At 33.2% G+C, this 19642-nt stretch overlaps 2 protein-coding genes across 4 annotated transcripts; both read left to right on the top strand.

Annotated features, from left to right (window-relative positions):
- Positions 1–4546: 4546 nt before the first annotated feature.
- Positions 4547–8983, top strand: SPL9 (squamosa promoter binding protein-like 9). Its single transcript, XM_068616696.1, has 3 exons — positions 4547–5385; positions 7816–7955; positions 8090–8983. The coding sequence occupies exons 1-3, from the start codon at positions 5039–5041 to the stop codon at positions 8674–8676; spliced, it is 1074 nt and encodes a 357-aa protein (XP_068472797.1). The 5' UTR covers positions 4547–5038; the 3' UTR covers positions 8677–8983.
- Positions 8984–9933: 950 nt separating this feature from the next.
- LOC137814123 (protein STRUBBELIG-RECEPTOR FAMILY 2) lies at positions 9934–15626 on the top strand. 3 transcript variants are annotated; one of them, XR_016521228.1, is made up of 16 exons: positions 9934–10148; positions 10500–10626; positions 10718–10789; positions 10877–10942; positions 11545–11616; positions 12255–12326; positions 12448–12513; positions 12587–12652; positions 12756–12957; positions 13028–13195; positions 13438–13709; positions 13808–14064; positions 14181–14328; positions 14737–14876; positions 14997–15153; positions 15233–15626. XR_016521228.1 is itself a non-coding variant. In XM_068616695.2 (15 exons), the coding sequence occupies exons 1-15, from the start codon at positions 10058–10060 to the stop codon at positions 15341–15343; spliced, it is 2157 nt and encodes a 718-aa protein (XP_068472796.1). In that variant the 5' UTR covers positions 9934–10057; the 3' UTR covers positions 15344–15626. The 3 variants fall into 3 exon arrangements, 2 of the variants coding, with proteins under 2 accessions (XP_068472796.1, XP_090158962.1); XM_068616695.2 differs by having other exon boundaries at positions 12756–13195; XM_090302836.1 differs by lacking the exons at positions 13808–14064; positions 14181–14328; positions 14737–14876; positions 14997–15153; positions 15233–15626 and having other exon boundaries at positions 12756–13265; positions 13438–13570.
- Positions 15627–19642: the final 4016 nt, after the last annotated feature.

Genomic DNA, 19642 nt, shown 5'->3' with positions numbered 1-19642 from the left:
AATTGAATTATCTTTATATTTGTGATTTAATTAAGTAATATTTTTATGACTAGGATAGTTATATAAAGTTTGTTTTTAATTTTTAATGTATCATATTGCTTTAAGTAATAATTAATTTTTAATTATCTTTATATCAAATTTTCTTTGTGATTATGAAGTTTTTCCTTTAAGGGATAAGTTGGTCACATGAGAGAGACTCAGTAGTGTGACATATAATGTTATGAGAGAGCACCATAACAACATTTAGTGGATTGCTCAAGGAATATGGTTATCGCTTAAGGAATTAAGATTTCTTTTTTCTCTTTAGAGAGTTTAGTTCCTCAAACACTAAAATGAACACTCAATCATTAGTGATACACTTAAGAAAGAGAGGGACTCTAACAATTTCACTCCCCCTAAAGGAATGAGACTCAAATGCTGTATTGGTCACTCAAGTGACATTTTCTTGTATTTGAAATTATGTTTTGTATGATTTAACGAACTATTCCTTAAAAATGTAGATTATGAAAATGATGACTTTTTACGGTAAGTGCACCATGTTGTCAAAAGTAATAATTTGTCCCTAATGACGAATATGAATCCCACAAGAAATAGTTGAATTATTAAGTACAATAGTCGCTTATAGAACATAATAATATAAAAAGTGTTGAAGTAATTATGTTGACAATGATCAATAAGAAAACAGACACATAATTAGTTGTTTCAAGTTTGGAAAAATAAGGATTAGGTTTCATCTCTCTCACCCTCGTGTATTTTGATTAGCATGTCAATATTAAGTTGTTTGATTGAAATTACCGGCAGTAGAAAATTCATTTATATTGATTTTTCGCATATAAAATTCTTAAAAATGTTTTCTAAATATCAATTTCTCGCATATTTATAAAAACTACTTAGAATCACACTCAGACGTTAATGACAATTAACATTTCAAGTATATTTCTAGCACTCAAATATGTTAAGTATTGTTATTTAAGTCAGAATCATAAAAATACCTTTCAGTCAGATTTAAGATTCTCAAACATGTCACAACTATTTAGAAGCAAAACAACAATATCAATAATCAATCAAAAACTGAATATTACCATATGTAAATATCACCTCAATACATAAGAGTTGGAACAGATTACTCTAATTCCCAAAGGGTAGAATTAGCCATGCATACTTCTAGCACCTTTCATTCTCCCAATTGGGTTACAATTCACTCTATGATGTTTTTATTTCAATATGATACCCTAAGGTTGAGCCTCTAGCCCCCTATTTAACCTAATTTACTAGGTTTAGGTGGCTTCTTGTGTTGTGCTGATGGGCTAAGTGATAAAACATAAAAAGAAGTCCAATTTGTCTAACGCATTTTTGCTTGAGCGAGAAAGACGTCAATTTTTTAAAACTGTACGGAAACATTCTCGCTCAAGTGAGAATCCTCGCTGCAAAATTGGCTTTTTCAGTGCTTTTATGCATTCTGAGACTGTCCAGCTTTCTCTTCTTTAGCTTAAATAATTTCTCTTTAATCCAAATCTCCAATCTTCCCTAGAAACCTGCAATTAACACCAAATTTAGGAATAAAATGCTCTTATTCAAATAAAGATCATAAAAATGTAAAAATGTATTAGTTCATAAATTAGGAATTATTTTATATGTAAATTGACAATAAAACCTCATAAGTGCCTATATTTTAATATAAAATATTATTGAAATGAATTAAAATGATAGATTGATTTAAAGTGTGAATATAAAAGTGAATTATTTCGTAAGAGATTTTATTTTGTGTTTTGATTTGAAAATATAATTGTATTGATTTGAGTGGTGATTAAAAGAAGGGATGTGATATATAGATATTGATTGAGAAATAGATTATTACCTAAGATTGTAATCCAATATTGTGGTGGTTGTAGTGTTGAATATTGAAGTACATTACTAACATGATATATGTTGTCTTCATTAATAGTTTAAATAAAGTGTATTAATATATCAAGTCATGAGAAATAAAAGAGATTTATTGCACTAAACTTTGCCGAATAGGTGCACTAAACTATCCTAACTACATGAAGGTTCTTGCATCACGCTTTATGAAGTAGGTGCAAAGAACATATGGTTTATGGACCATAAAAGAATTATAATAAATAATTATGCATCATAATAAATAAATAGTTAAATACAGAATTTCATTTAACTTTTATATAATTTATCTTAAGTATTAATATTTTCTTAAAATTGAAATTTAATTTAGAGACAGAGACAAAAAGTAGGCAAATTAAAAGAGATAAAAGAAAAAAAAAATCAAATGTTCATACGAAAAGAAAAAAAAAGTTGTAATTTGAAATAGTTGAAAGATAATTTTTTTTTATTTGTATTTTCTATTGGCCTTGTTATTAGGTAGAGTTATCAAAAGAATAAAGTTATTATGATAAGTATTTAATAAAATGACATATTTATATTTAAGTTAACTTGGAATAGTTTTACGTTAATTGATTTTTTTTGTTTAATTGATAAGAATTGAACATATACTTTTTTTTAATAATAACTCACACCCTTTCGTTAACCAACTAATTAAACTAAATTCCTTTAGATTGATTTAAGTAGAATGTTAAAAAACCTTTTTATTTATACTCTATATTATGTATTTAATTTTATAATATATGAAGTATTTTTTATGCGTGATATAGTATTAGCAGAAATATAATAAAAATATATGTATTAAAAATAATACAATTTCTTAAAGTTGTTAAAGTTTAATAATAATTATTCATTATAATTATATTTTATCATTTGTTTGGATTGATTATTTAACAATTAGTTATATTTTAAACTATGTTCATAATCTCAATCAGAAACTGTACGGAATCACTTCACTGCCGTACTATCCTCATCTCATCTTTTGTTCCCTTTTTCGCCATCCTTATCAATTCCTTTACATAAAAGAAGAGAAAAAAAAATTTAATAAAAATTTTAACGAGAAAAAAAAAGAGAAAGCACGTACAGCATTGTATTTAATTTATTTTATAATTTTTTTATTGAATTTAGTTTGTAACGAATAAAGAGAAAATAAAAAGATATGGAATATTTTTATGTACATATTTAATCGAATATTTTGAATATAATTTTCCTTCTCATTTATTTTCTTCTTGACTAGGACACGTTGACGTGATGGTGATGAGGGTACATGTGTGAATAATTGCATAGATTATAACTTCTAACTTACTGTGTTAACAGAGTCACTTAAGAGACAAATAGTTCACTTTTGAAAGACATATAAACCAAACAACACTTTTAAGAACTAAAACTAAATAGTAGGATATTCATAAGAATTGAAACAGTGGTAGTGGTTGGATGATGTAATCCAATTCAATATGTTAAAATAAGTATATTTCACATATTATAAACCCAAATCTAATAAATAAAAAGTTTCTAAGTACACAAATCAAATTTAAAATATTCATTAATAACATAACTTTATTTATATACCCGCATCTACACACTTATCATAGAGACCCACTTATATATATATATATATATATATAATGAGAAATATGTTGATTTAAAACTAAAAGTGGTCATGAATTTAGGAACATTGTGAAATGCTCTACACAAATAAAGACACGCGTGGACTTGCAAATATCTAAGTCAATGACCACTTTGGAAAGTGATTGGAGAAGCAGACAAAACAAATAAACAAACTTCCAACCCTCATAAAAAATTTCATAAATAGAAAGAAATGAAATTAAATGCGTTTTTTTTTCACAAAATAAAATTATTTAAGCATGTACTATTTTTTTTCTAAATTATTATTTAACCCATCATTTTAAATTTAAGAAGTTATTTGTTTTTTCTTGTTTATTACATTCTAAAATTGTCAATGAAGAAATTTATTTAAAATAGATCCTAAATAATTCTACATTTACTGAACCACGCGAGCGCTGAATGTGAGATGTGGACGAAAGTAAATATTTTTTTGTAGTTTAAAATGAAGAAAAGTAATTAAAATCGATCATTTCTTAATATGTCTTCTCTTATTTATCATTTTGATATTTATATTATTTTTGAAAAAAAAAAAGTATGGGAATATGGTAGTGTTTGGGAAAATAAGTGTTTGATATTTGTAGGAGTTAATTGAAGAACCTATTAACGCTGATTTGTATTGTAGAGTATGAAAAGTTTGTTGTGGTAGAAAAATTAGGTGCGAAAGGGAAGCACGAGGAAAACGCAGAGTAGTGTAACTGGGAAGAAGGTAAGAATTGCAGGGTTAATTATTATTATTATTATGATTGTTAGTAGCAGTTTTGATTCTGAAAGTAATATGTATATGTTGATTCTGAAATGAATATGTGGATGTAGATGGAAAGGTATGTGTGTTTGAATTTTAGGAAGAGATGGGTAGAAAGATGGGTTTGTTTTATCGTAAAATTTGGGTGGATGCATACATCCCTTTCGTATGTAGAACCAGCTAGCATAGCAAGTATGTGACAGGGACAGAAAAAGTTGCACAAAACGACAGTTACACTTGTTAGGGCCGGGAATGGTTAAAACTTGAAACGTTGGATTTGGATGAGGAGGCAGTGAAGGAAATTGAATTGTTGAGTTGAGATGGGAAGGGAAGAAAAAGGAGAAAAACAAAAGAGGGTACAATCTGTCTCTCGTAGCTGGCGCTTTACCTCCATTATTTTTGGTTTTGGACAGACAAGGGTGTGTTTGGTTCTCTGACTACACTCACTCACTCCTTCTCTCTTCTCAGTGTACCACACGCTGCCACTGCCCACTGCCACTATGGCCCAGCGTCAACTCTCTCCTTTTCCCTACCCTTCCACCTCCTCTTTTGTCTTCCACTTTACTCTCCCACTACCACTCCTTTGAATCAAACACAACACTTTCACATTCACAGCTTCACAACCAACCCCCCCCTCTCTCTCCCTCTCTCTCTCTCTCTCTCTCTCTCTCTCTTCTCTCTTCTCTCTTCTCTCTTATTCTTGTCATACAGACCACAATGAATAATAACATCAATAACACTACACTTTAGCCTCCCACCACACCTCTCCTCCCCCCAATGGGTTCAGACGCTGCTGCCACCAAACTCTCCTCTTCTGAGTCCCTCAACGGTTTGAAATTCGGCCAAAAAATCTATTTTGAGGATGTGGGTCTGGCTACTCCAGCCTCTTCTCTTACTTCTGCTGCTGCTGGAGTTACTTCTTCCTCTTCCTCTTCTTCAAGGAAAGGAAGAGGTGGGTCTGTTCAACCAGCTCAGCCTCCAAGGTGTCAAGTTGAAGGGTGTATGGTAGATCTGAGTGATGCTAAAGCTTACTATTCTAGGCACAAAGTCTGTGGCATGCACTCTAAATCCCCTACAGTCATTGTTGCTGGCCTTCAACAAAGGTTTTGTCAACAGTGTAGCAGGTCAACCCTTCTTTCATTGTTGTTATTACCAGAAACCAAAAATTCTTTCCTTTTCTTTTTCTTGTGCGGTTTTAATATGTTACTATAATAGGTGAGGTAAGATAAAGTAGGGTAGGGTCTGGTTTATTTTATTAAAAAAATTGTCCGTTATTCTACGGTTTGGTGTGTCTGCGGTGTAGGTTTGTAGGTGAGATATGTTATCGTGTTTTGTCGTTGCAGTTATAGGTTTGTTATTTATTTGGAGTTGTTGGTTTAGTTCATTGATCGTGGTTATGCTTTTGTTCAAGTTTTGGTGTGATTCTTTGTGTCTGTTCTGGCGATGTTTTGTTCAGTGATGATTTGGTTGATTATGCTCGGTGTACTTTGCTTTTTCCTCTAGCTCAGCTTTAAAGTGCTTATCTGAACGGCTGTCTGATAACGCGTGTGAAATATTGTTTTCCTTTTCAGCGAATTGATTCTTGCACCCCCAGGTGTGTTTGGTATTAAAAATAATAACTCGGTTTGTACGGAAAAGGTTTGAAATGGGTGTGCAACTTGTAGTCTGAAAATCGCAAAACACTACACTACACTGCTGTTTTACCTCTGGCCTTGTGGGTTTGGGGTATGGGTCCTCTATTCTGTATTCGTGTGCTGTTGTAATTTTCTAATTACTGTTTAGTGATTGCCTTTCATGTTTTGGAGACATAATACTTGTTATTTCTATTTATAGATCACTGAGAGAGCCGTTAAAAAAATCTATTGTTTCTCAAATATAATATATTACCAAACATGAGCAAACTTTATAGGTCCGTATCTGTGAAAAGATTAATCCAGGTATTTCAGTTTAGTGTTATGAATCAAGTGTTTTATCATGTGTTATTTGTGCTACAAGAGCAGTCCCTTTTGATCTTAGTGAGCCTTGGGTTGTTGGTTAAGGCTTGCATTATTATCATAATGATAGTTTTCTGCTAATTAGAATATGAGAGTGGCCACAACCTTCCATTGTCTGGCCATCCATAAAGTGGGTCCTGGATGTACATAATGAGATATATGACTTAAGTAAGCTTGATAGGTTGTCGTAATTGTTCATGTATTGCCTCCGAGACTCATGTTACTTTTCATTCTCTGTAGTTTGACTTATTATTACTTGATTGAGAATGAGTGCAATTGGTGTTGCTGGATCATGCAATCCGAACCACACGCCTTGCTGATGTGCCTATTTTTCTTTCTATCCTGTTTTATGATGCTATGCGGACTTTTTTTGTCACATCTGATATCCATTTCGATTTGACTCTTCTGTGCTATGTGCATTCTAGGATAGTATTCAATTCTTTACTAATCTTGTATTTTGGAGACAGATGACCATCTTTTATGGAAGGTTTCCGTCTGCATCATATTAGTCAATGATGAATGTGGTTTTTATTTGCAGTATTTCTTTTGGAGCAGGGATAGCTTTCTGGTACCTGCTCCGAGTGTAATTTTTGTCTCTTTTGGTCTCACGGTTTTTCTGGGTTTTCTAAGTCAGAAGTTATACTTTTGATCTGTAGATTTTGTAGTTTAGGAGCAAGCTATTTTCCATAGTGAGAATAATCAGAAAATTAGTCTCCTAAATATGTGAAGATAAAATACATATTACTATCAATGATAATGCAAAGATATTTTTGAAAATGGATTTTTCTAGTATCTAAACTCACTCAAGCATTTCAAATGGTACTATTGGAGGATCTATATTGTGGTTTATCTCCTGTATTTAAGCTTGTTAACTTCTCTTTTGAATTGTTCGGGCGTCTTTCACTAAAGAGTAAAGATAATGCAAAGATATTTTTGAAGATGGATTTTTCTAGCATCCAAACTCACTCAAGCATTTCAAATGGTACTATTGGAGGATCTATATTGTGGTTTATCTGCTGTATTAAAGCTTGTTAACTTCTCTTTTGAATTGTTCGGGCGTCTTTCACTAAGAGTAAAGATCTACCCTTTTTGGTAATAAAGAAGGGAAAGAGCGTTGGTATTGTCTTGGTCTTATATACCAATATGTTAAAGCTGAATTCTATGTATCATGGAACCACATGATGTTACTTGAGCAATGTTTCGAGGATTGTTTCTGTAAAGCAGGTGTCAAGGAACATCTTATACTCTGCTAATATGCTCTCTCATTCAGTGCAAGGCATGCTTAGTGACGTGCATCATTTCAAGATGTGAACGTTATTACTACATCTTATCTTATGGAAAAACGCCCTTCTTCTATTGTTTATACATATTAAACTACTTGTGTTCTCTAATATTTGCAAAGGGGTACTTCAATTTGTGGCAACAACACCATAGCATGCCATGCTAGGAAACAGTAGTCTTGCCATGTTAGCATGCTTGGACTCATTCATCTATCTTTGACTTAAATTGGAGTAATTTATGACTTTAAGAACTAATATCATGTTTCATAGCCTTGCCCAGATTTCACCAGCTTCCTGAGTTTGATCAAGGCAAAAGAAGTTGCCGCAGGCGACTAGCGGGCCATAATGAACGTCGGAGAAAGCCCCCACCCAGCTCCCTCTTAACCTCTCGCTATGCTAGACTTTCTTCATCTGCTTTTGGTTAGAAACTATCAGTAAAACATCAGTTTCATGCCTCTCAAATTTTCTATAGGGAAGCATATGTAGTTTCAGCCTGTGCCATTCTTGGCATTACATATGAAACACATTCTAATGTCTGGCACTTTTTTTGACAGATAATAGTGGCAGAGGTGGCAACTTTCTGATGGAATTGGCTTCGTATCCAAAGCTTAGTCTGAGAAATTCACTTCCAACTTCTAGATCATCCGAGCTAGCTCCTGGAAGTCAAACCTCCACACTTAGCTGGCACGGCAATTCAGAGACACCATCTGACATTTTCTTGCAAGGTTCGGTGGGTGGGACAAGCTTTGCCGGTCATCCTCCAGGGGAAAGTTACCCAGGCGTCTCTGACTCGAGCTGTGCTCTCTCTCTTCTGTCAAGTCAAGCATGGGGTTCTAGAAACACAGTACCAAGTCTTGGGTTGAATAACATGATAAATTTCAATGGGACACCCATGACACAACTTACTGCTTCATCCCATGGTGCATCACTCCATGAACTTCCAAATACCTCGTGGTGTTTCAAGGGCATTGATTCTGGTGACTGTTCGCCTGAGGTGGTCCCTAATCTAGGTCTGGGTCATATTTCACAGCCACTGAATGGCCAGCTTCATGGTGAGCTGGATCTGTCTCAACAGAGCAGGAGGCATTACATGGATCTAGAACAGTCCAGGACATATGAATCTGCTCATTGGTCACTTTAATGCACTTTTTTGTTGTGGTTGTAATAACATATAGCACAACCTGTGCCTACTACATGATTGCTTGCCAGACTGATATCTCTTGCTTATTTTGGTTTGTTTTAAATGATAATCAAGGTATGGGTGGCCTTGCTGCATTTGTGCAACTTTCAGGCTCCAGATGAATCACCTGAGAGTGTTTGTTACTGTTTTGGCATAGGTATGGTGTCCTCTGCCATTGCTGTCTCCTCTGGAATTATTTGATTGGGAGGACAGTGTCTTTGTTATTTGCTACCACTACTCAAAGCTATTTGATATTATCTTTTGACTATTTTGAACAGTGTTGCACACATTGCTCACCTGAGAATGACTTGGATAACAAGGCATGTATGTGTTTTTCAGTTGGCTTGGGAGGTCCCAGCCCAAAGAGTAAAACTAAGTTTCTGTGTTTGATTTTCCGTTGAATTCAAATTGTAAACCACGTTCTATGTCAAATTTGTTTTTAAATTAAGTCTTAAATGAAAAAAGGTATGGTGGTTTTCTTGCTAAGGTTCTTAATTTATTTTCCTCTTCTGCTGCAAATCGGCTAGAAGAGGCATAAACTAAAACACAATAATGCTCCCTGCACCAAAAATAAAATTGAAAATTCGAATTCAACCTAATCTCTGTGAAATTAAATCCGAAGTCATGGTGATTATTCATTGGCATCACCTTCATAGTTACACAACCGTGATGACTTTGGAATTCCCTGCAACAATCTACATGAAAAGCCAAAATTATGGAAATTTAGTAAATGTGATAATGATGAGTGAAGACATCTTATGGCTATTTTTGTGTTTTCCGAATTTCATATTCCCCTATATAGTTTAGGTTGGACCGGGTGCTAATGATGAGTGAAGACATCTTATGGCTATTTTTGTGTTTTCCGAATTTCATATTCCCCTATATAGTTTAGGTTGGACCGGGTGGAGGGAGCACGTGGTGATGTTGGTTGTTGGGTGTTGTGATGCTTTGGTGGGTGTTGCGGTACATGATGTGTTGACGCTTATAAATGATTTTATTATAAACTTTATTCCATTTTTTTCATTAATATTTCAGTAACAGCAGCTCAATCATTTAGACATGGGTCCCAGACAAAACCCAGTGGTCTTTGTAAATAAGCAGGCCCAATAACTCATTTCGCGCCAAAACCAATATAACGGACTCAGTTACGTGGACCCCATCACAACAGAAACTAACGCTGCGCATAGAAACAGTTGAAGACACCATTTTCACTGTCACTATAGTTAGATGCAATCTTGATTCTTTTCTCCTTTTCTTTTCTTTGCTTAGAAAGAAAGAGAAAACACAAAGAAAATACATTGTTGATATTTCTGTGTTTGTGTGTTTTCCGATACTCAGGAAAATGATTCGCCACTTTCTCTATGTGCATCTTAATCTCTTTGTATTTTCAATTTTGATTTCTCTGAGCTTGGCGTTCACGCATCAACACGAAGGTAACTCAGATAAATAACTGTTTGTTCACTCCTTTTTTGTCCTAGATTTTTTTTTTCTGGAAACACATTTGAAAAATTGATCTGTTAACATCATATTAATCGTTTGGTTGCCACCAAAAATTTTAGACTATGTTATAGACTTGTTTTGATTGTGACTGAATCCAGTTTGATATTCTAGATTTGTAATTCTGCCATCCTCAATGAATTCTAAAATCTAGTTTCATCTTTTAAGCTTACATATTCAGGTTTTATTATTGTTATTATATGTTGACATAATTTTTTACAGCGGACTATCTTTCTTCTCGGTCTCTAACCTATATAGTTGTCCTACTTTTTTTTTGGTATAAACAGTGTCAGCTCTCCAGGATCTATACAGGACCTTTAACTACCCACCGATGCTCAAAGGATGGAATGGTAGCGATCCTTGTGAAGAGTCTTGGACAGGAGTTGCTTGTTCTGGGCCATCAGTTATACAGCTGTAGTGCAGAAATTCCACTGATTAAATTTCCTATTTTTGTCATAGTTAATGTCACTAATAAGTGTTAGTAATTCTCTCTGTCCACATGCAGAAAACTTCAAGGATTAAACCTCACTGGGTATATTGGAAGCCTGCTATATAATCTACCTAACTTGAAGCAACTGTGAGTGTTTGTATCGTATTAGGCTCTTATCAGGATAATTTATTGTCAAATCTGCTATTTATTTATTTCCAGGTTTTTTTTCTTTAGTGATGTCAGTTCAAATAACATAAAGGGCGAGATACCATTCGGTTTGCCCCCCAATGTCTCCTATATGTAAGTCAGCATCTCTTCTTCACCTTGTTTCTGCAAAATTAAATTCCATGCTAGTGATAAGCATGCCAGTATATATGTAGCAGAGTTGTTCTTATGAAGTTATGATCCAGTATTGTAGAAATAAAATAAAGCTTAAACTATTGCAACTATTTGAACCAAATATCCCAGTTGTAAAAATCTATGACATCTGAGCTACATTGGTAAAATGGAATTTCGTTCGTTGGAAAGTTACCACGTTTGCAATTTAGTTCTGAGGAAAATTATGTGTTTGATTCAGTCTTTAAATTATGTAAACCTTTTTTTCAAGTTACTGGTCATCAGAAATAATAAAAGGAGAGACACGAAACGGGCTTGAACGATTTACCCACTGAATCATACAAAAAATTTAAATTTAGAACTAAACTGAACAAGTATAGTAGTTTACTTGCTACATTATTGATGATTTTAAACCAAGCTTGATAGAGATGGTAATACAAGGAAATATGCTTAACCAGAACATTAATTAAAGTTTATTCTTCACATTTTCTCTTCTCTTAAGCATAGTAAAGTGATCGAGCTTTAGTAATGACTGACATCATTGTTATGGGTATCTTGTCATGCAGGAATTTAAGCCACAATTTACTACATGGACCAATTGGTGATGTATTTACTGATTTAGATAATCTCAAAGAAATGTATGTCTTTTTCTCCTGGTCTTTTGACCTGCCTTTGAATATGTATAAAATGAATAAGCAATTCAACCACAAAAGCCTTCAAGATTCATGAGAAAGAACCTTAAGTACGATATAAACTTTCCCAATTTTTTAATATTCGTGATGCATCAATTTCTATGCGTAAAACTATAAATAAAATAAGTAAAAGTAAATCATTCAAACCAAAAGTAAATAAATAAAACCAAAATATAGATTGCGAATTCTCTTTACTGCTTTGTTTTGTTGAATGAAGACAAATGATAGTTCAGAAGCGGCAGAGAAAGGCGGCAGCTCATAACACACAATATTTTCTTAGGTTAACTGAAGTCAAGCACTATGAATGGTAATATTATATAATGAAAATTAACCTGATTGAGTTGTGAGAAAGTGAGACAACCAAATTGAAACACTTTGATTCTTATGCTTTCAGTTAGAAATGCAAGAAAATTTTCAATACACTTTTAGGTGAAATTCATTTGGACCACTAAATAGGATGTGGAACCTATTAAGTACGGAGTAGGACTCATGGATTTCACTCAATAAAAAAGGTGTAACGATAACATTCTTCCTTGTTCAAATTCATTTATGGATCCTCGTAAAGGATGATTTCCTTTCTTCAGGGACCTTTCATACAATAATTTCTCAGGAGACCTACCGTATTCATTTGGTTCCTTAAGAAACCTTGCCAGATTGTAAGAAACCTTGCCATATTCATTTTTCTAAATTTGATTTTTGTTTCATCATATACTCTAAGGCAGAACTATACTTCATTGGGGTCTGTTATTTTATCTATAGAATGGTTTTTATGTGCAGGTTCCTGCAGAATAACAGATTCACTGGATCAGTCGCCTACTTGGCTGAACTTCCACTAACAGATTTGTAGGGTTATCATTCACATTTTCCCAACGTGTATTTTCGGTTCTATTACGTGCTCATTTGCCTATTTTTCCAGGAACATTCAAGATAATCTGTTTAGTGGCATTCTTCCGCAGCATTTTCAATCCATACGGAATTTATGGTCAGTGAAAACTATTTCAAGTGTGGATCACCTGTAGTTTCTTGCATCAAATTGAAACAATCAACGCAAAACATTAAGTAATCACCTCTATACCTTCAATTAGGATTGGAGAGAATAAATTCCATGTGGCCGACAACTCTCCTCCCTGGACTTTTCCGCTGGATACCGTGTCAGTTGTGCAGAACACTAGTAGCCCACCCACGACTCAGGCAAATGCCATAGAGAATTATTCCCCTCCCACAGTAAGTGAGGCTCCTCCCAGAGTAAATGAGGTTCATCCCAGGGTAAATGAGACTCCTCCCAGAGTAAGTGACGTTCTTCCCCAAGTACACGAGGCTCCTCTCAGAGTAATTAAGCACAAGAAAAATCATGTAGGTCCCGGAGGAATAGCATTTATGATTGGTGGAGGAACACTGATGGCCACAGGGGTGGCTCTCTTTGTTGCAATCCGTTTGAATAAACTTCGTCTACAGAGCCCGAACTTGAAGAGCTCAGAAAACAACCATGGTTCATTTCATTCTTATCCGACCAGTGCAACCATAGGTAATTCATACAAAAATACATACGGACTGTGAGGCACTTTATATGGCATTTGTCATGGTTGCAAACTGAGGTAATCTCAAGAAAACCTAGAACAAATAATACAATAAAATCTTGATCTTATTGAAAATTCACTTCTAGTATGTAACAAATACCTCTCAGGGTTAGTATACCATTCCATTTAGTATTTCTATGAATTCGTTTATATCGTTAATCATGCTTATTTTCCCCCCTTTGGGCGATAGGGGTATCTTCTACCGCACTCCAGGAGAGCCCACACATTCCCCCCTTCAATTCTGCATCCTTTTTGGGTCCTGTGAGATTACTTTCCATGAACCATAACAATACCGAGGAACCATTCAAAAAAAGTTTTTCTACAAGAGGCAGATCCACTGGAATAACGAAAATTTACACGGTAGCAGAGCTCGAGTTAGCTACTAATTGCTTCAGTGAAGCCAACATTCTGGGAGAGGGATCTCTTGGTCCTGTTTATAGAGCTAATTTTCCGGATGACAAAGTACAACTTAATCTGTATAATATTTTTATCACGTTCAGGTTTCAAATTGCTGCTTTCAAACTGTATTACATGTTTTTACCTTTTCTTTTTTGTGGAAGATTTTGGCCGTGAAGAAGATAAACTTTTCTTTCAAAGAAGAGGAAAAGCTCTTGGATGTCATTTGCACGGTTTCCCGACTGAAGCACCCCAACATCGTAGCACTCAATGGTTACTGTTTGGATAACGGAAAGGGTTTATTTGTTTACGATTATGTTGGAAATGTCACTCTAAACGACGCTCTTCACAACGAGGCATGCAAACCTCTGTCATGGGTTCACCGTCTCCGGATTGCTCTAGGTGTGGCTCAGGCTCTACAGTAAGTTCAATGTTGCCACCCAAATTTCTTACTCGTTATTATGAGATTAGCGTCTTGGTATTGGGTCTCTGGCCATTATGTGTCTCAACTTTTAAACCTGACGCAAATGTTTCCAGCTATTTGCACTCAGAGTTCTGCCCTCCCGTGGCTCACGGCAATTTGAAGGCTGCCAATGTTCTACTGGATGAAAATTTGATGCCTCATGTTTGTAACTGTAGCTTGGTTACTTTGAGAGCACTGAATATCAATCAAGTTGAATTTCCGGTTAGTCATTGCTAAGGTTCTAGTTTCTGAAGTAATTCCTAAAATTGAGCAATAGTTCATAACTCATTGATATATGAGTTACATTTGCTAATTCTCACACTCACACCTTACAGCTGCTTTATCTTTTGGGTGGTTTTAAGTTGTCACAGAATACATTCTGTTTCAAAACCAAACAAACAGCAAATGTTTGATAATAAGAGGATGCGCCCTTATTCTTGTTTGACTGTTACTGTAATTTTTTGAGGAATAATGATGGTATTTTTACAAGTTATTGTAGCTAAAAACAACTTAAACTTTCTAAACCAGCTATTGGAAATGAATCAGAAATTTGTTTACAGTCTCAATCTTCCTAAGTATGCCCATTGCAGTCATTGGTTCACTGATCGTTTTGGTGACTATTGGAAACAGGCTAATGAGATTTATATTGAAGAGATGGGCTACGTTTCGCCAGATCATGGCCAACCAGGAACCAGCAGCAGAAAGAGAGACGTTTTTGCCTTCGGGGTGTTGCTTCTGGAACTGTTAACTGGAAAGAAAGCTTTCGATAGGTACATTTTTGTTTTCTATATCTCGTCAGTGTTCTTTTTTTTTATCTTTCCGCCTACTCACTCAGCACATAGGTGGTTTAATTGAATGATGGACCCTTTTTCCATTTTGTTTTGACACAGAGCCAGGTTAGGGGAGGAGCAATATCTGGTGAAATTGGCTCCCCCCATGCTTCCTTATAGAGCGAGTTTGGAACAACTGGTGGATCCCCGCATGAAAAGAACATTTTCATCCAAGGCTCTTTCTCGTTATGCTGATATCATCTCTCTCTGTATACAGGTATTAACAAATGAATTTTTAAGCTAAACTTGAATTATTCAATGGTTGTATGTTTGTCATTTTTGTTCTTGCATGGCAGCCTGTAAGGCAACAACGTCCTGCAATGACCGAAGTTATGGAGTCTCTTAAATCTTTATACGAAAATGAAACGAGCGATGTAGCAGATGGTACTGAACTTGATCCATTTTAGAGGTCTTTCCACTTAACCAACATTGCTTTCTGGGTTCTCCAGCCGCAGTGAGCCATGCATCAACCTGATGCACATCATCAGTGTGTGAGTGTGATTTCTGTTGCGGCATACATTCAAATTCCTACTGGGTGACATTAACGGGGCCAGAAATCTTAGGTTGATTTCTCTTGTAAATATGAGGAACATGTTTTTGGTCCGTTTGTACGGACCACCTACATGAATTAGCTTTAGTCGCACAACTGTAAACTCACCCAGTTTTTAATCTTGCTTTGGTTTACCATAATATGCATCAGCCTGCTAAATCTTAAAAAAATCACGGAAAAAATTAAAACAAAACTACAAATATGACATTTTTATGGCTTTTAAGTAACGAAAAAATTCTTTAAAGAAAATCTTGATATTCAAACTGAATTCTCTAATATACTGGTTGAGAAATCTTTTAGTTAAATATAAGAGAGTTGTCTGAATTTTGTGTGGTGGATGATATAAGAAATTGTTGTTAATCGCACAAATCGTATAGATTGAACACGTAGAAATATTTTACAAAAGTCAAAACAGAAAATGTTATCGTTGGAAGTGCACGTACCATTACTCATTATCTCTTTATGATTTGAAACAAACACCAAAACAATGACATGAAAAACTTGATAATGTTTTATAGGGTGAAAGTTTTTCTATCAATCTAGATTTGAAATGCTGAATATGTTTATATGTGGATGACATGCTAATTTTTGGTATATGCAATGATATTGTTTTTAAAACAAAATTATTTCTTTGATCTAAGTTTGAGATGAAAGACATGGGTGAAATAATTGTGATTCTAGGAGTTAAAATTATAAAGAAGGGAGATAGTATATTACTATCCTAAGAAAAATATACGAAGAAACTTCTTAAGAAGTTTGGTTACTATGACTTTAAGTCAGTGAGCACCCTTTATAATGTTAACTCTAAATTAAAGAACAGAGGAGAATCTATTTCTCGAACTCAATATGCCTAAATAATTAGGAGTTTATTGCTTTTAATGAGCTTTTCTAGACCAGATATTGCTTATGCAGTAGGTAGACTGAGTAGATACACTCAATGTTCTAATCAGGATCATTGGGATGCGCTTGTGAGACTCGTGAAATACTTGAGAGGTACAATGGATTGTGTCATTGAATATAGTGGATTTCCCGCTGTGCTAGAAGGGTACATTGATGCTAAATGGATCTCTGATTCAGATGAGACAAAATCCACTAGCGGTTATGTATTTACACTTCGGGGGTGATGCAGTTACATGGAGATCAGTCAGACAAACTTTTATTCCAAGATCAACAATGGAATCTGAGTTTGTTGCTCTCGAGATGGCTGGAAGTGAAGCTGAGTGGTTGAAAAACTTCTTAACAAACATTCCATTAGGAATGAAACCAACCACATTTGTATCAATGCATTATGATTGCCAATCGACAATAGCTATAGCTAAAACTAAAACTTACAATGGAAAGAATAGACATATACAATTGAGACATAATTTGGTGAAACAATTGTTAAAGAGTGAAATGATTTTTATTGACTATGTCAAGTCAGAACGGGATCTGACAGATCCTCTAACAAAATCCCTAGGGAGAAAACTAGTTTTAGAAACATCGAGGGGAATGAGACTTAAGCCACTCGCAAACAAACAAGTGATGGAAACCCAACCTTTGTGATTTGAGATCCCATATGGTAAAAACAAGTCACTTGTTAGTTCTGTTAGCACTAATATTGATTTAAAATCAATTTTGTCCATTCCTATGGTGTGTGAAAGTGCTAGATATTGCATTATCGAGAAAATATACCTTGTGGTTAAAAATCTGAGATAAAAGAGTTTTAACGATTTATAAAGTTGTAATGATTTTTCATATTCCTTATGGGTGGTGTATGATTTGCAGCATACACCTGATGAAATCACCTATATGAGTGTCAAGTGAGGCCGATTGCATAAGATCTTGACGAGATCTCTATAGCACTCATGAATACCAGACACGCGCATGACCTAGTAAGCGCAACACAACGATAACAACAAGTAATGTGAGTGTGTATTATGATTGATAAACCTCTAACACATACTGAGTGTTTTGGTTCATATAGCTTGTTATACCAACTACATTATGTGTTAAGTTCATCAATTTAAGATTGGTTCATATAACTTGTTATACCAGCTCTGATGCATTACATCTTAGATGAACCCAAAATTTTCTTTTTATTTATTTATCTCTATGTTTTATCTTTTGCAATATGTGGGGGATTGTTGTAAATCAAACAAATCAAACGCATATAGATTGAACGCGTAGAGATATTATGCAAAAGCCAAAACAGAAAATGTTACCGTTTCAAGTGAATGTTCCGCTACTCCTTGCCTGATATTTCGGAGGTTGAAGAATGTTGCTAATTTTGATCCTTAAAATTTTTTGAGAAGTTCCTGTTGTATCCTAGGGACTTACGCAATATACCGTAGATAAATCCTTACAAACAATAATCATTTACAACTTCAAAAATCAATTTTGTTCGTGTTTTAAAGTCTTATTCACTACAAAATCTAATTCTCACTCAACCCAATTCAAATAAAATTAATTAAAGTTTATTGAAATTGAGTGAAATCAAACCAAACCTTACTTGATCTAATTTTTTATTTTATGAGTTAAGGGGCAGATTACTTATGTTTAATTCAAGACCTTGATAAAAAATTTTTATAAAAAAGGTTCATTGGTTGATAATTTGATTTTTTTTATAAAAATTTTAATATTAAATTTTTAGTTTTTAAAATTTTACTTATAATAATTATATAATCTATTTTCAAAAAATATTTGAAAATTATGAAAAAAATATTTGAGAATTACAAATTTAACACTTCTATTTTTAAAACTTGAGATCAATTAATTCAACCTAATCCATTTCAATGATAAAATAAGTAGGATGAATCTGAAAAGAAAAAAAAAGCAAAAATTCAATGTAATATGAATTTTTTTAATTAGGTTAAATGTTGGATTTATCCCAACTTAATCTAATTCTACCTAAAATATATCTTAAAAATAGGAAAGATAATATAGAAAATGATTACTGACAGAATTTTCATTCTCTAAAATATATATTTATGTATTTTTATGATCAGTCAAAATTATTTATTGTTTTCACTCTTATTTCTTGATTTTATAATAGCCTCTGAAAACATTGCTGGAAATATTTTTCAAATGATTTATTGTTGTCATATGGAAGCAAAATATACCATTTCAAATAGGAAAATGTTTTATAGATGCTTAAAAAGTTTATTTATGTCTAGAGAAATAAATAAATAAAATAATAATAAATTTATAAAATATATAATTTCATAAAAAAAATAAAAGGAAATTAGAGAAATGTAATAAGAAGAAATAAAAAGAAAGGAGAGAGATGTGTACCAATTCTACATTCCAACATGGTAGATGTGACCATGGTGACATTTTATATATTTATATTTACAAATTAAATGTATGAAATTAAAATTATTTTAAAAATATTAGTTTTTTAAAATTATACTTTATGATGTGATTTATTTAAATTTTTTATATAATTTTATATTTTAAAATTATTTGTTTAATAAAAAAATATCTGGTGTTATCAATGGATAACTGCAAGTATAAAAGAAATTCATAAGAAATTTTATTATAAATATATAATGAATAGAAATATTTTGTGGAAACCCAAAAATTAAAATATATGTATTTGACAAATTATTATAATAATATAATAGTATAATAATATTTTAAATTAAAAAATAAATTAAATATAATAATGAGAAGTCGATACACAAGTTGATTTGGAAACTACTCATATTTTTGGTTCCGATCTGGTGTTTGTGTTTCTGAAATGTCTGGAAAAAAACAATGTAACAAATGGTATTTGACTTTTTCCATTTGAGTTTTAATATTTACAAAACAATTTAATCCAAACATCAGAAGTCTCTTCGAGCTTCACAACAACAATTCTAAATAAAACTTTTATTTTTATTCAATTTTGTCTATTACACATTTTCATTTTATTTTCGTGAAGGTAATCAGACAAAATGACCCAATTAAAAAAAAACACAAGTTCAAGAACTCACTTTAAAAATATAGTTTAGAGAACTAAGCTAAAACGAATAGTTACAAAGATTATCTTTGAAGATATACTATTTTTTCCACGGATTATTAATTTCAAGTACTTTTGTTTAATGACTATTGTTCTTTTTTATTATAATTATTTTTTATTTATTTGCAAGACTTTGCTTGGATGACTAAGCATTTTTATTTAGATCAACAATGT

This window comes from Phaseolus vulgaris, chromosome 1 (genome assembly GCF_051622355.1).
Source record: "Phaseolus vulgaris cultivar YP4 chromosome 1, ASM5162235v1, whole genome shotgun sequence".
NCBI lineage: Eukaryota > Viridiplantae > Streptophyta > Magnoliopsida > Fabales > Fabaceae > Phaseolus > Phaseolus vulgaris.
This window is presented reverse-complemented; position numbering and strand designations above follow the sequence as displayed.